General features: G+C 38.4%; 1 protein-coding gene across 2 annotated transcripts; it reads right to left on the reverse strand.

Moving 5' to 3' along the window:
- Window positions 1-9,339: 9,339 nt before the first annotated feature.
- IAPP (islet amyloid polypeptide) lies at window positions 9,340-14,847 on the reverse strand. 2 transcript variants are annotated; one of them, XM_054281835.1, is made up of 5 exons: window positions 14,562-14,847; window positions 14,386-14,471; window positions 14,064-14,160; window positions 13,791-13,925; window positions 9,340-9,751 (listed from the first exon to the last, which is right to left on the reverse strand). In XM_054281835.1, the coding sequence occupies exons 2-5, from the start codon at window positions 14,408-14,410 to the stop codon at window positions 9,562-9,564; spliced, it is 447 nt and encodes a 148-aa protein (XP_054137810.1). In that variant the 5' UTR covers window positions 14,411-14,471; window positions 14,562-14,847; the 3' UTR covers window positions 9,340-9,561. The 2 variants fall into 2 exon arrangements, with proteins under 2 accessions (XP_054137810.1, XP_054137811.1); XM_054281836.1 differs by lacking the exon at window positions 14,386-14,471.
- Between the last annotated feature and the right edge of the window lie 273 nt (window positions 14,848-15,120).

The raw sequence follows: 15,120 nt of genomic DNA on the forward strand, positions 1-15,120 counted from the left end.
GCCATGGGTGAGGTGTTTCCTCCTGGCAATGTGTGTGCCCTTAGGCTGGGGCTTCCTTTGCAGGTGTTGAAAAAGCACTAAAGAAATGTACCTGAGGATTGTCACCATGGTCTCTCACTGCCCAACTTGTGCAGCTTGTGACTGATGCAAAGGAGATTGCAGGGTGGATTGATTTCCTCAGGAGTTCTCTGTGCATTTTGCCTTTCTCTCTGTGTGTGACCACCTCATTTCAAGGGCAAACAAACTTGGCTGTCTTCCTGCCTTCCAGCTGCTTTTATTCCTAAGTTTTCTTTGGAAGAGAGATGAGCAGCTGGAGCACCGAGCTGCTCTGCTGGAGAGAGGGGACCTGGGTGTGAGGGAGGGAGGGAGGAACTCGGGGCAGTGAGGGGCTGCAGCTCTTCCTCAGCCAGTTCTGAGCCAGCTGGAGCAGGGGTGAGTGTGGGTGACCATGGCTTGCACTGAGGAGCTGCTGCTGTGGAGGTAGAAAGGGGGAAGGGGTCAGTTTTAGTTGTGGGGAGGTGAGAAGGGCACTGGGTTCCCAGCAGAAGTGACTTTTCATGTCCCTGTCACAGCACAGCTCAGGGCAATCATTCCCTGGGCAGCTCAGGCTGAGCCTCAGTTGTGGGAATCGATGCTGCTCTGGGCTTCACTAGAAAAATGCTATTTCCCTTTCCTTTGGGTTGTATTTCAGTTGTGTGTGAATCCAGCTGTGTGTTTGTATTCAGGTGTGCAGCCAGTCTGGCCAGCTCTGTTTTCTGTGATTCCCTGGGCAGCAGCAGCTGCAGGATGCTGTTCCAGGAGGTCCTGATTTATGGATTTCAGGTGATTTATGGATTTCAGGTGATTTATGGATTTCAGGTGACAGGGTTGTGCTGAGATGCAGCAGAGCAGGACAGTGGCCATGGCTGTCTAGAAAGGGGCAAGAGGCTGCAGGGCCAGTGTAGGAAAGTGCTCCCTGTTAATACTGTAGCTAAATTATTGTTTGCTTAAAAAGGCAAAAAGCCCCAAAATTTCTCTCCCAATTTAGTACAAATATGTCATAAAGGTACAAAAGTACAAAAAGTTCACAGGACCTTTTAGACTTCAGCTCAGATCTGAGGCTGTCCAATTAGACAGAGGCCAAGAAGTCCCATCTAGGTAATCTCACTAGAGAAAGAAAAGAACAACAACAAAAATTAATTTGGTGTGGTTTGTTTTAGCAGGAGAAAAAACCTCTTGCCCCTAACTCAGTTTTTCTCTATAAGAAGTTTATTATTTTATCTTTTATTATATCTTTTTCTGTTTCCAACACTACCTCAAAAGCCACCCTATTAATTTTATGCCATTCAGACTATCTGGGCTATCTGAAGTGTGAAAAGTTCTCAGAGCTCATAAGACCTAGCTCAAATAGAAACCCATCAGGCCAGGAGAGCAGGGAAAATTCCAGCAGGAAAAGCTCTCTTACGTCTATTTGTTGCATTTTTGGCATAGCTTAGGTAAGTGCAATGGGAATGTTCTGTGGCTGCAGCAATAGCATTGAAAAGTGAAAAGTGCATAATAATAATGCAAAAATAATGCATTGAAAAGTAAAAGCATTATACTTATATATTTATATATTATAAAAGAATGTGGGGGGTGCAACAGAGGTTTAAAGAGTGTCTAAGTGACAAAAGTAGATGCAATAAAGGGTTAAACAGAGAATGATAATGGGTGATACTGAGTGATATATCCTTGGAGAAAACATTCCTGCTTTATCTTTTGCTTGTCCACTCAGGCTTTGTTGGGACTGGCTTTGTTTTCAAACATTGCCTGATATGTGGTGTGTGTGACTTTGGTACTCAGCTTTGCTTTGAAAAGTCTGAAGACTTATGCAGATTTCACTATCAAAGTTGCTGTTTTGCAGAGAAGAATTCCACAGTACTCTAAAATCCAAGCTGCAGCAAAACATGTTACCCAAAGAAAATGGCTTTATAAGCATATTCCCACCACCATTGTAACTTTTATGTCTTTATTCTTGCCTACTTACAGCCACAGTGTTTATTTATTAACAGTGTTTCTTTATTAACAGTATTTATTTAGCAGTGTTTATTAGGTCTGAGAGTGAAATACCATGGAAAACAATGGGGCAGGTTCACAGTTTCTTTAGGCCTTTTCTCCAGCTTATCTTTTCCAGTTTGAAACAGCAGGCAATTTTCAAACAGGTATTTCAGAGAGAGATTGTGAGGCACAGAGTGGCACCCAGCGTGTAAGTTCACAGTCTGTGGCAACTCGTTTGATAGATATTTTGATTTCCAGTGATATTATGTAAACTTTGAGGGGGGAAAAAGAGATTTTGTGGGATATGGCAGGCACAAGACAAGCTGATGCCACAGAGATTAATGTCAGTTCTGTAATTCTTTAATTCTGTGGAAGTACAAGCCAAGAAACTCAGGAGTCTTCCTTGGTGAGTGAACATGCACTGGATGCAGATGTCTGGGTTAAAAACCATTGTTTATCTCAGTTTTGATTAGAGCTGCAGTTTGTATTACCAGAATGTGACAGATGTGTTTGTGTGAGGAGGAAGTTCACAGTTATGTTCAGTTTTCTCCTCTCAGCAATTTATACCCTAAGCATTAGTCACCCACCCAATCTCCAGTCCCTTCCAGGATATATCAATAAATATGGTCTAATATACAAGCAGTGACATTTATGGCCATTGGCTGATGCCATTCGTGTCTCTTTCTTGCCATGCTGAATTGAGGGTAAAGAAAACAATTTCTTAAACCGTGCACAGTCTTGATTCTTTCTGTAAATGTTGAGCAGCAGCAAGCTAAATCGTGCAGCCTTTACTCAAACCTGTTACCTAATATGATGATTAAATGAAGAAAATGAGATTTTTGCCCCATGAATGAAGCTAGTTCCTGTGTAGAAATCCTGTCCAAAGCTTATGCTCTTCTTTGAGTCCTGAGAGTCAAGTGTTATTGTTTGGCCTGGCGAGTCCCTGAGATGCATTTTGATCTCAAAAATGCCAAAGTTAGCTCTACCCCCCATAGACATCCCTTTACCTTAGGTGTTCTCTGTTTTCACTTATATCTCTGGCATATTTTCCAGGCTGTTGATTAGGTGCCTCCTGAGTTGAATCATGTTATCCTCCATTTTTTCCTACTTTACCTTCAAGGGCAGTGATCACAATAAATTAATAAATTATTCTTATCTCACTCTTCCCCACCTCCCAAAGCAGGCAATAATGTGTCCTGATTTAAAACTCTTTTGATATTCTTATTTTTTTGGCACTCATCATAGAGAATTTTGACAAAAAGAATTTGTCAAAAAGATAAAAAGAAAATAAATTAAAATAAAATAAAATAAAATAATAAAAAATAATATTAGTTCTAGCAGGGCTTCTATAAATAATTAAATGTTGGGTTAGTCAGCTGAGGCCCAGCAGAACCTGGAAACTTCAGTGTGTTTTCCATATATTAAATGCAAAGAGGGAATTCCTATTTACCTAGGCTGCAGGATTTTGTGCTGTGCTGTGTTTAACCCTGTGCATGCACAGAGATGTACACAGGGTGTGCTGAAATGTCCTGAGTGCCAAGGCCCTTTTGCTGCAGAACTCCCACAAATGGCAAGTTTGCTTTTATTAGTGATGCAAATGATCTGAAATAACTCTGGGGTTTTAAATTGACTCAAGTTCTTTCCTGGTTTAGAAATGTTTTATTCTAGCCAGGTTTTGTAGAAAGAAGCATTTGGAAAATGCTCTGGGATCCTTGGAGCTGCCCTGTGCAGGTCCAGCAGTTGGACTCAAGTGATCCTTGTGGGTCCCTTCCAGCTCAGGATAACCCATGATTCTGATTTGCACTGCATGGCTTGATAGTGATCTTAACATAATTATTATTTTCTGAGAAATCACACCAGAATTATGTGCCCTCCAGTTTGTTAAAGGAATTATGAAATACCTGCCTGAACATGTGGTGGAATGCTTTTGAAGGAGAGTAAAGATTCATCAAGGCTGAAAACTCTGATACGAGCCTGAAAGTCTCTGTGACTTTTGGCCACAATTTTTTTTTTAACCAACAAAATAGTGTCCATCCTCTTCTTCAAAATTTTGGTTTTGGCCTCAGTGTTGGAAAAAAAAAATTGTGCCATTTTGCCTTATGTGCTCACTAGAAGGATCCATGTTGTTTGTGCATGTTGTTTGAGTTGTACATTCAGGTCAGGCTGTTTTTGTGACTGAGTCTCTGTGTGCAGATTTGGAAAACATTCTGTTATCTCTTCCTGTCTGTGCTCTGCTCTTTTCACAGCAATGTTTACTTCACTGATTCTCTCCTCCCTTCAAACTTTCCCAAAACAAGAAGGGATAGGAAAAAAAGGAAAAAATCTTTCCTCTGAAGGTCCTCTTGACCATCCCCTCCTGTATGAGGCTGCTTCAGATTTGTATTTTCGCTGAGACAAGGAATACTCTGCCCCACAATCTTGGTTTTACCTCTCTCCTTCCTGTACCATAGCACAGCAGGCAATTTGGAAATAAAAAAATGAGTGCCAGTTGCTTACTGATCATGGACAAAGAATTTATGTATTTTGCAACCTTAACATTATTTATCCCCTCCTCCTTTTTATGACCCCTTTCTTTCTTCAATCTGCCAAACAAGCAAATAGACAAATTACAAAAAATCCTTTTCTCTGTTATATGGCTAGTTTGACATGCAACACAGAATGATATTGAATATGAATGATATTTAAAAATGCCCTATATTCTGAGAGCAGTCCAGCTCCTCAGTGCTGGACTGATAATCATCCACAGGCTGCTGAAATTTTAGCACAATTTCCCCAGTGGAAGCAAGTCCCACTTTGAGTCCTTCCAAAGGGGCTGCTCAATGAATAAGGACTGATTCTGTTTGAAAAAACCTGATCTGCCTCTGTTGGGAGTGTAAATAATAATAAGCACGTTCTGGGTTTAATGCTATCCTAATCCTATTGAGGAGCACTTCATTTAAAATTGATTCCAGCTATTTAAATTCACTCGGGTAATGACTTTTTTATTACAACTCCAATTATTTTGATGCATTCCAGTATATTAATCCCTTTTGAAAAGCAAAATAATAAATGTCACTAGCTGTTCTGCAGCAGATCTCAGGTTACCTGTGCTATAATTATTTACAATAAGGATATTGTAAAAGAGTCCTATAAGAAACAGTTTAATTGTCTCTAATGCAGGATCAAAAAGAGTCTTTTAAGGTGGAGAGGAAAAATGTTATTATAGGAGGGGCAGATCTAAGAGTCTTAATTTGAGTAATTAAACCTATTTTGTATTTTTAAAAGCATTTCTAGGAAATAGTGACTTTATGGCATGACTGCCATAAAGTCAGCCCTATTGTTAGGATTAAAATGCATTTGAGTTTTTGCTTTTTATTCAGATGTTTTAGCATTCAAGGAGATAATTTTTTGCACAATGAACAGCAATTTTAACTATTGTTTTGTCATCACTGTCTTGTTCTTTAGTGAGCTCTTGATGACATGACTTTTAACATTCATGGCATGTATAATTCCTAGTTTGAGACTTTTTTTGTTAACGTTTTGATTTTAAGGTAGTTTTTTTAGTTCGAGAAAGTATTCTTAACTGAATCTAATAAAGGATAAATAGTTTTCATCGCAATTGCAGCTGGAAACCAATTTGTCTAAAGTTTTCAGGAAAACTAGAGCATCCAGATTTGTGTTCCTAAACTGAAGCTGAGTTTAAATGGTGAATTCGGCTCTGAGTTTGAGTCTGGCTCTGAAGCCTTACACAGCTCCATGAAAATATTTTGGTTTTCAGTGTGGGATTTTTTCTGAGTGTGGAAAAACAGAGATAACAGAAAAACAGAGCAGGATGATTGGGACAGAAGTTGTCACATCCCATGGAGAGATTCAGTTTTGTGAGACTTCAGCCATTATTCTGTGTAGGGCAGGGAGATGTGCCATTCCTAAACCCAGCTTTCTGCTCTTTGCACTGCAGGAGGATGCAGAGCTGTCCCTGTTCTGTGGGATAACCAACTCAGACTACAAAATTGTAAAATTTTAAAATTGTAAAATTGTAAAAATTGCAAATGTGAAATTGTAAAAATTGTAAAAAACCTTGTAACTGGGAGCAAGGAGTCCACGACACCTTCCAAACTTTATTTGTAAATGAGCTCCTTGGCTCAAAGCCCGCATAAATCTGGAGGCTGAAGATGGCAGCTGCTGAAGATACTCAGTACAGGAAAAGGATTTTATTCATGATATCAATATATTACCTTTCAAATAGTGAAAGCCATTCAGTAAAATCCAGACTAATTCCATTAAATTAAAGCTTCCCAGTAAATGGAAGCTTTGTCAGCCTGGTGTTTAAAACTCTCATCAAGAAACTTATTTACTTGAAAAATAGCCAATTTCTTTAATAGAAATTGAAACTACTAATTCCAAATTTGCTTTTCAGGAAAATACATTTTATATTTCATGAATATTGTGTGCTTTCTTAGTTTTAGCCTAAGCTTTTGCAAGTGAAATAAATTTCTTTTCTCAACTCTATTCATCATGAGAAAATATAAATCCTGTCTTTTATGAAGCTGTCATAGTTCCTAAGAAATATTAGACCCTAGGGCTCCCTACTCCATTTAAAACATTCTTCATGTTCCTATAATCTTTTTTTTTAACAATTCTTTTGCTTGTTTGATGACTTTTACTCTTCCCCTTCTCATTTAATGAAATTCAATGTTATGTCCTTATTATGTTTTTTTTAAACACAACTTCATAGAACATACTAAAAAGCAGAGGTTTAGTATTTTTAGTTTTTTAAAGGGAATATAGCCACGTTTACCTCATTGTCTGTATTCTTAATTTTCCTCTTTTTGCATTTTTTGTTTGATTGCATATTCTCTGGAAGATATAGGGAATCCAGATTAATTGAAAAAGAACCCAAGCTATGTAAAGCTGGATTCTCAAGTAATATTTACATCCCTGAGGAAGCTGAGAAATACATATTGGGATTTTTAAAAATGTATAGAGGCACTTATTTTTTTCTTAAATATTCTGAAAACTCTGGTTATGCTGTTTGCAGAGCTGATGAAGCAATGCTTAAATGCTTACTATTGACTAATTATTAATTTATTTCTTTATAATTTATTTTTTATTATTTAATAAATGACTATTAACATGATTTTTATTTTATTAATTAATTAATTTCTATTTTTTAAATCCCTTCTTTTTCTGGCTCATTTGCTCAGGATTGTGCTTGTATCCAGGCTTGTTATGGCTAGATCCTTCTTCTCTGAGGAAGGCGAGCAGAGCTGTGTTCTCCAGGGAATCTGGGGGAGTTTCTCAAGCTGCTCTGACTGATGAATTAGATAACATAGCTCAGAGTAAAAGGTGGTTTGGAGTCTGAAGTGTTGATGGTGTGGGGTTTTTTTTACCAAATTTTTTCCCTTTGATTTTAGTTGAGCAGTTGATTTGAGCAGTTGATACCAAATGGAGATGAGATTCCTGTCACCTAACTCCAGCTATCTGAAAGTTAAGTGCTCATTTTCAGCTAATTGTCTAGACACTCTCTATCACCAAGGAAGAAATAGAGGCACTTCAGGAGTGATTAATCCAATCCTAAAATAGATGTCTAAGCTGGGATGAATTGGAAGAAGCTTCTTCCTCCACCGAATAGCAGGAGAGCACTGACAGCTGGTTAGACACAGGAGCTGGGGACAGGTGAGATGGTCCCCTCTTCTTTCTCTCTGTGCCTTCACTGAATTTGGGATAGGAGTTCTATCTTTCAGTGTTTCTGGAAGAGTTTGGGCATGTGAAACAGATGCTGGTATCAAACCCAGCAGATTCAGGAGTGCAGAAGGCAGAAATAGATGTCCCCAGTTGCACTGGCCCTGTGCATGGGCAGCCTGAGCTTTGCTGGGTTTGTCAAGTGGTGGCTGAAAATACAAAAGCTTTGCCCAAATTCCAGGCTGGGATCAGCCAGGGATCAGCACCCACCCCTGGTGGCTTCTCTGCACAAACTGTGTCACAGTGACACTTCAGAGCCCTCCTCTCACCTTGTTTCTGTTCTGAAACATGAATATTCTAACTGAAACACAAATTAAGCACACAGTGTGTGTGCAACATAACTCAAAAGTAACTGGGATAGAAAGCATATCAAGCTGGCAGAAACATTAGACAACTTTAATACCATATAAATAGTTTTCTCAGTAAAGTTCAGAATTGATATCCCTAATTAGAACATTAATGAAGGTTGAAACTTTCCTCCATAAAGAGAATAATTAGTAACACTTTTACAGTAGGAATCTTATGCATTAATTTTTTTATTCCCATGTGGTTTTTTGTGAAATGAAGTGAATATGCCATTTAACATTAAGTTTAGCAAAAATGTTTCTATTTGGAGGTATACTTTATAACAGAAACAAACCAACTGAAGGCAGTTATTAAGCTTTAGTTTGCCTCTCCAGAATGAAGGTTGTGCTGAATGTTTTTCATTATTGGACAATAATGTTTTTTCAGATGACTGAGCCCTTCACTGAGAAAGTGTGGGCAAACCAGGCATTTCTGGGATATAGGATGTCACCTCTATGAAAATTTGCTTAAAAATTTAAAGGATTTTAAAGGCTTTTAAGCCTGCACTGATCCTGGGCTGAGATAGGAGAAAATAACACTGTCAGATTCTCATTAAGGTCTGCCCATCTGTGAAATATTTTTCTGGGTTTTGCTAGCAATGTAAGTATGCCAGTGGAAAAAATTACTGGGTTTCTAAGAAGCATTTTGGTTCTTGAACTACTCATTGTTTTTATTCTTTTCCCTTTGTTACTCTAGTTCAAGGAAAGGAATACCCAGGAAATGGAGTTTCTGCTAGATTGTTATCAGAGATTTATCCTAGTCATATTTAAAAGCACTTATTATGCTTAGATTTTACTGATACCATCTTTACATAAGAACTGCCAATCTTTAAAGCAGGCACAGAAGTCTGTGCTGCAAGACCAGTTTCTTTGCTTATGGCATGTTATAGTGAACAGAGACCAGTCAGGTAACTGCATAATTGCATGACCATGGTGCACAATGCAGCATCTTTTCTCATCTGGCTGTTCCTGCAGCTGCACAAAACAAGGTGCTGTAGCTGGTTCAGAACCAGAAGGTTCCTCTGGTTTATTTTCATTAGGACATCACTTTTGCCAGCGTTCTGGTACTCCTTGTTCTTTATTAAGAACATATTTGTTCTTGTTGATTATTTTGTTCTTGTTTAATTAAGAGCATTTGTTGTTCTTTAATTAGGAACTTTAAAAAGACATACACATCATGGTTTATTTTTTCATCCTTTTAATAATAATAATAATAATAATAATAATGATTAAAAAAACCTCGTTGCAATTACTTTTCCATTTATTATCATGGTGGATTTTTACAAAGGGATTTCCCAAGCAGATTTCTGGAGCTCTAATGGAGTTCAAAGAGCAGCCTATGCATGTCATGGCACCTGCACAGCAGAATGGTGAACATAAACCACACACACACAGAGAAAACAAGGCACTGCTAAGACTATACAAGTAACAAACCACCAAGAGGTTGTCAACACATTAAAAAGGAACATTCCAGCAGCCCCTAGAGCAGTGCATGGCTGTGGGGCTGTGTGCCCGGCAGGCCTGGCGCGTCCCTCTTGCCGTAGGTGTTGGAGCCCACGTTGGTGGGGGGGTACAGGGCGCCCGCGCTGCCGCTGGAGCGCACCAGGAAATCGGCCAGGCGCTGGGTCACACACGTGGCCGTGTTGCACCTCCTCTTCTCCAGCTGGTGGCTGCCAGGTGGGCACAGAGAGCCAGGGTTAGCCAAGGGAAGAGCAATGGAGTGGTGGATTTGCTTTCCCTCCAGACAAAGGAAGGAATGATGAATCTGACTCTATCGCCGGCCGGTGGTATATGCACAGATCACCAATGGGATGGGACTGCTACTGCTAGGAACATGTTTTGAGCTGTTTTATTTTCCAGCATCAGCCTCATTCCATGGTTATGACAATGGGAAGGTGCCAGCAGCTCTCATCCCAAGCAGCAGACCAAGAACTTAATGTTACAACTTACTTTAAAAGTTTTTTGACCAATCACACAAAGCAAAAGCACATCGACAGTAGTTCCATCCAACCACTATAAGCACACATCCCTTTAGTTAAAACAAAGCTTGCTTATTTCAAATATAATACCTGCTTGTAAGCCTTAAGATGCAATGCACAGAGCTCCATTGAGCTTCAAACTTCCTAATATCTTGCTAGATAAACTTTTCTGTAGCTTAGGGAGTTATTCTAGACAAGTGTTAATACACAGACCATTGTTCTATTTGTCCTTTTCTACTTCTTACGTAGTTTTTCTGCTGACAAATCTCATGGCTACTGCTTAGCTCTATTCACAGTTCTGCTGTCTCTGAGGCCTGCTTTTTGCAGCTTTCCCAAAACCCTCTGATTTTATGGATTCCCACATGACTCCATGTTCTCAGAAGGCTAATTTATTATTTTAAGACACTATATTAAAAAATACTAAACTAAACTATATTAAAGAATACAGGAAGGATACTTACTGAAGGCTAAAAAGATAATAATAAAAACTCGTGATTCTTTCCAGAACCCTGACACAGCTTGGCCCTGATTGGCCATTGAGTCAAAACAATTCACATGAAACCAATGAAACAATGACCAGTTGGATAAACAATCTCCAAACACATTCCAAAGCAGCAAAACACAGGAGAAGCAAATCAGATAATTATTGTTTTCTTTTTTCTTCGAGGCTTCTCAGCTTCCCAGGAGGAAAATCCTGGGTGAAGGGATTTTTTAAGAAAATATGAATGTGATAATCAAGTGTGCTGCTTCTCACAGCCACTTCAGCTCTGCTAATGTGGGAGTTCTTTTAATGTGTGCACAAATACAGGAACATTAGAATCTTCCCACCACCTACTTTGTGCCTGAAAAAAATCCTTGTGCTGGGTGCTATTATCAGTTTTAATGATGGGGGTTATTCAAATGCAGAGACCTGAACAGTCATATGTCGTTTTTATTGATATCCTGCACAGCAGTTTATGACAGCCAGAAAACCTGTAATGATAGTATAGGTAAGACACTAAGTGAAAGCAATGACTAAATGTTTAACTTGCAGCTGAACTTCTAAATCTATTTAGAGCTCTTGCTGATATCATGAGGATTACTAACATGATGATGATCACTAACATTCATTTTGTTCTCGTGTTTCCACAGAATCATATCCTGCTCTCCCTGAAGGGACTGGTAATATTCCAGTCCACACCAAGTGGGCTAAACCCCAAGGCTTTCTCCCATCTGCACCACATCTCACCAGAGGTAGCTGTGGTGCTTGTGAGGGTCCCCAGGACAAGGTGAGAGATGAGAATCTGGCTCCAAGTTCTCAGAGGCTGATTTATTATTTTATTATATCATATCATATTAAAGAATGCTATACTAAAACTATACTAAAGAAAGAGAAAGGATACATCAGAAGGCTTCACAAGAATGAATAATAAGAACCCGTGACTCCTCAGAGCCTCAATACAGCTAGACTAATTGGTCATTAAAACAATTCACATGCTGGATAAACAATCTCCAAATCACATTCCAAAGCAGCAAAACAGGGAGAAGCTGAAGCTTCCCAGGAAAAGAAATCCTAGTGAAGGGATTTTTCAGAAAATATCATGGTGACAGGCAGCAGTACCACTTAGGATGGTTTTAAGTTCTGTCTCTAGCACTTAGCTCTGACTAAACTGCCACATCTTTTTTGGAACAAAAAAGCAACTTGGAAGTTCTTTTGTAGTGAGAGAGAATCTTTTGCTGAATGATACTTTAAAAGAGTGTCCAAGGAGGAATCTGTATCTAAAAATAACATTCTATGATCTGAACCAACAGACCGTTTACATAACTCCATGTGAAATTTATGTAGCATGAGGGTTTTTCTTTAAATTGTGATAAAAGTGTTAGCTTGAGAGAGCTTGGGTTTTCAAATTTGTTCCTTGGACTGCTGTGTTGTTCCTTCAGACAGAAATACTGCCTTGGTGAGATTGCATACGGAGTTATTGCTTATTTTCTTGGGTTCCTTCATGCTGCTATGGCATGAGTTGAACACCAGTTTGTGACTCAAATTTACTGTGAAGAGCAACATTATTCCAGTTTCAAGCTCTGAGCAGTTACCAATATATTCCTTTGCTTACTGATTATTAAATCTATAATCTAAAGTATCATATAACCTTTGAAGTTATTTGTGTTGATCTGAGAATCCAAGTGGAATAGCAGCTGTGAAAGGAATGTCTGTATTATACTGGTTCTTCATTAATAGATTTGCAGCAATTTTTAAGCAATTAATATTTTAAATGTGTAATTGCATTAAAAGAAAATTGTTGGACAGGGCTTTATAGAACCTCTCATTGCCTTTCATGGGTATTTCTGCTGGTTTTATCAAGCCTTTAACATACAAGGTTCAAAGAGCAGCTGGTTCTCCCAGAGATCCTGCTTTCTTTGTGGAGCCAGAATTCTCTTCTCCATTAAAGCTACAAAATCAAGTTGAAAACTCCGGTCCTTACTGGAGCTGCTGGGTTTCTATCTCATGTCCAGCCTGGCTGAACCCACCACCCCTTTAGCTTTAAACGAATATTTGCTGCCAGGAGATATTTCACCCAGTGAGAGATGGTTCCAGGCCGCAGAAAAGCAGATAAGGCACACCACACTCCTCAGGGTGATGACTTGTGTTTGAATATTACAGTTATTTTGGGGGGTTTGTATTTATTTTTAAAGTGATAGCTGCAAAAATGTGAGAACTTCATCTCTGTTATAAAAACACTTTTGAAGATATAATTTTTTTCATATAATAGTATTTTTAAAATATATATTCAAAGAGAGAGGAACAGGTAACATATATAAATATAAATATATATATTTACTGAATTCATCTGTAACAGAATTGTCATTGAAATAAATTCACTCAAATGCCTGACAAAACTATATGAACTTGAAGCTCCCTTTCCACCTTGATGATTCTGTGAAAAGTAGAATAGTTCAGTGCTGCTTATATTTTAGTACAAATTGCTAATAAATCTTGAAATGGTTTTTATTCGTTAAAATTTGCCTGAAATTGAATTTATGAATTTATAAATGAGAATGTGTTTCAGACAAGTAAAATTCTATCAGAACCAATTTCTTCTTTTCCTTCCTCCCATGATTAAATTAATGTTTAATTCTGTGATTTTAAAAATTGCTTAATTACTGAAAGCATTTATACTATAAAATAATTCCATTCTAGCAGAGCAGTAATATTATTAAGAAGAGTATGTTTTCTTTTTTTTTTCCCTCTTCAGGCTGGGAAATCTGACAAATTTTTTAAAAAGGAAGGCACTTGCAAAATACACCTTTCTTCTCAAGGTAATGTAGTATTTTCAGCCTTTGTAATTTATGTGTTATATATAAATAATGTTGCAATTGAAGCGTTATAATTGCCAAGTGATTAAATGATTTGCAACTTTGTCCCTGGATTTCACCTTCTACTCTGAATGCTTTGATCTTTATGTTACAGAAAAGCTGATCTTTATGCTTACAGGCAAACTCTATTTAGCCGAAGTATTTTAGTATTAGTAAACTCTATTTAGTTAGAAATATTTAGTATTTTAATAATAAAATAATAAAATATAATTAAATAATAATAATTAAAATATATAATAATAATAATATATTTAATAATAAAAATATTTTTTGAGAAAAACAGCTGAAGTCTCTCAAGTAGCAGGATATCACTGGGACAAAGTTTGCTCTGTGGTTCAATCTGATACGGCTGGAAGAAAGAAGGGAAAATCAATACCTTTTTGTCTTTGCTGCTGGTTGTTCTGGCATCTCCTCACTAAGTCCTGGGAGTGTATTCTGTGACATTACAGGCAACATCCATCCTTGTCTCTTGGAAGTACCATCAGATAGATCATCAGCCACAGACAGTAATCTTTGAGCAACAATAAAACAGTGAGCTTGAATAACTCTATTTTTATAATATTTGAGACATGAAAGCAAAAGCAACTCATGCAATAATGTGAACCCCCTTTTCCCTAAAGGGAAATAAACATGATTATTTGTTACTCACCTCTCAATAGGTGTAGCTTCCAAACAGCTCAGAGTGACAGAAAGTGCAATGAAGAAAACTGACAGCTTTAGGTTGCACATCTTTCCTGCCAAACTTTCTGCAAAGAACAATGATTCAAAACTGAAATCTGACCCAAATACTCCTCAGCATGTCCTGTTATTGATGCCCATTCTGTCCTAAATCAAGAACAGCTAGTCTTTTTCACAGGCTGGAGTGAGAAAAATGATCCTCTCAAGTTTAGTGACACAACTCAGTCTCAGAAATACAGCTCTCAGGAATAAATGCTCATTTTCCATCCCGCAGTTTCAATCCTATCCCTTACCTCTGGTTTGCATTTCCTGACACATCCCAGTCTCAAATTCTGGTTCCCAGTGCAGTTTACTTTAAAGTTGTCTTAGTTGCCTTTTCCTGAAAAATGCTCTTGATTAATAATATTGTGCTTTTTAAAGCACATCTGTTGCACTGCAGGTAAAGTAAGAGAAAATGGAAATTCTTTACCTTTTTGTGGCCACAGATCTAACTGGAGAAGCCAGCGAGCCCTCTGGGTTAGCAAGAAGTGTGCATGCAACAATTCCACGCTTGCACCTAGCTCTGGAGAATCCTTTTCCCTCTTCCTTTCTGCCTCTTATATATCCTTGACACCTTTCTCAGCTCTGACATCAGGCAGCACAGAGAGACTGTCGTTAGTCCCAGTGCCTGTAGACAGAGAGTGCCCCAGAGAGGAGCAGAGGCAGGTGGGTCATTATTGCACTAGGACATCAGGAAATATTCACCTGGGCTGTGCAGGGTGCCCTGCTGAAGGTGCTGCAGTGGCATCCTGCACATCACAAATGTAGCCTCACTTTTACAGCTCTGATGAGCTGCTGAGGTAATATTCCCTGTGGGTGTTTTCGAGGGCTAAATAAGGTAACAAAAGTTACAGAGCAAATGAAACTCCAGGCCACTGGTAATTGAAATGCAGGAAAACATGTCTCAGGAAAAGATGGAAGAGTTAAAATTGTGGAGGTTTGCTGCAGAATATAGATCAGGAGGAAAAGGTGTCTGAAGGAAGAGAAGC

This window comes from Melozone crissalis, unplaced genomic scaffold, assembly GCF_028551555.1.
Source record: "Melozone crissalis strain CALT ecotype California unplaced genomic scaffold, PUWL_Pcris_2 ptg000033l_1, whole genome shotgun sequence".
Taxonomy (NCBI): domain Eukaryota; kingdom Metazoa; phylum Chordata; class Aves; order Passeriformes; family Passerellidae; genus Melozone; species Melozone crissalis.

Bases quoted from the DNA above. Each gene is read 5' to 3' on its own strand.
- IAPP (XM_054281835.1), bottom strand. From the start codon at position 14,410: ATGTGTCAGGAAATGCAAACCAGAG. The intron at 14,161-14,385 runs GTAAGGGATAGG...TGTTCTTTGCAG, and splicing joins TCAGGAAATGCAAACCAGAG to AAAGTTTGGCAGGAAAGATG. The intron at 9,752-13,790 runs GTATTGATTTTC...CCCACCTGGCAG, and splicing joins CCAGCAGCAAAGACAAAAAG to CCACCAGCTGGAGAAGAGGA.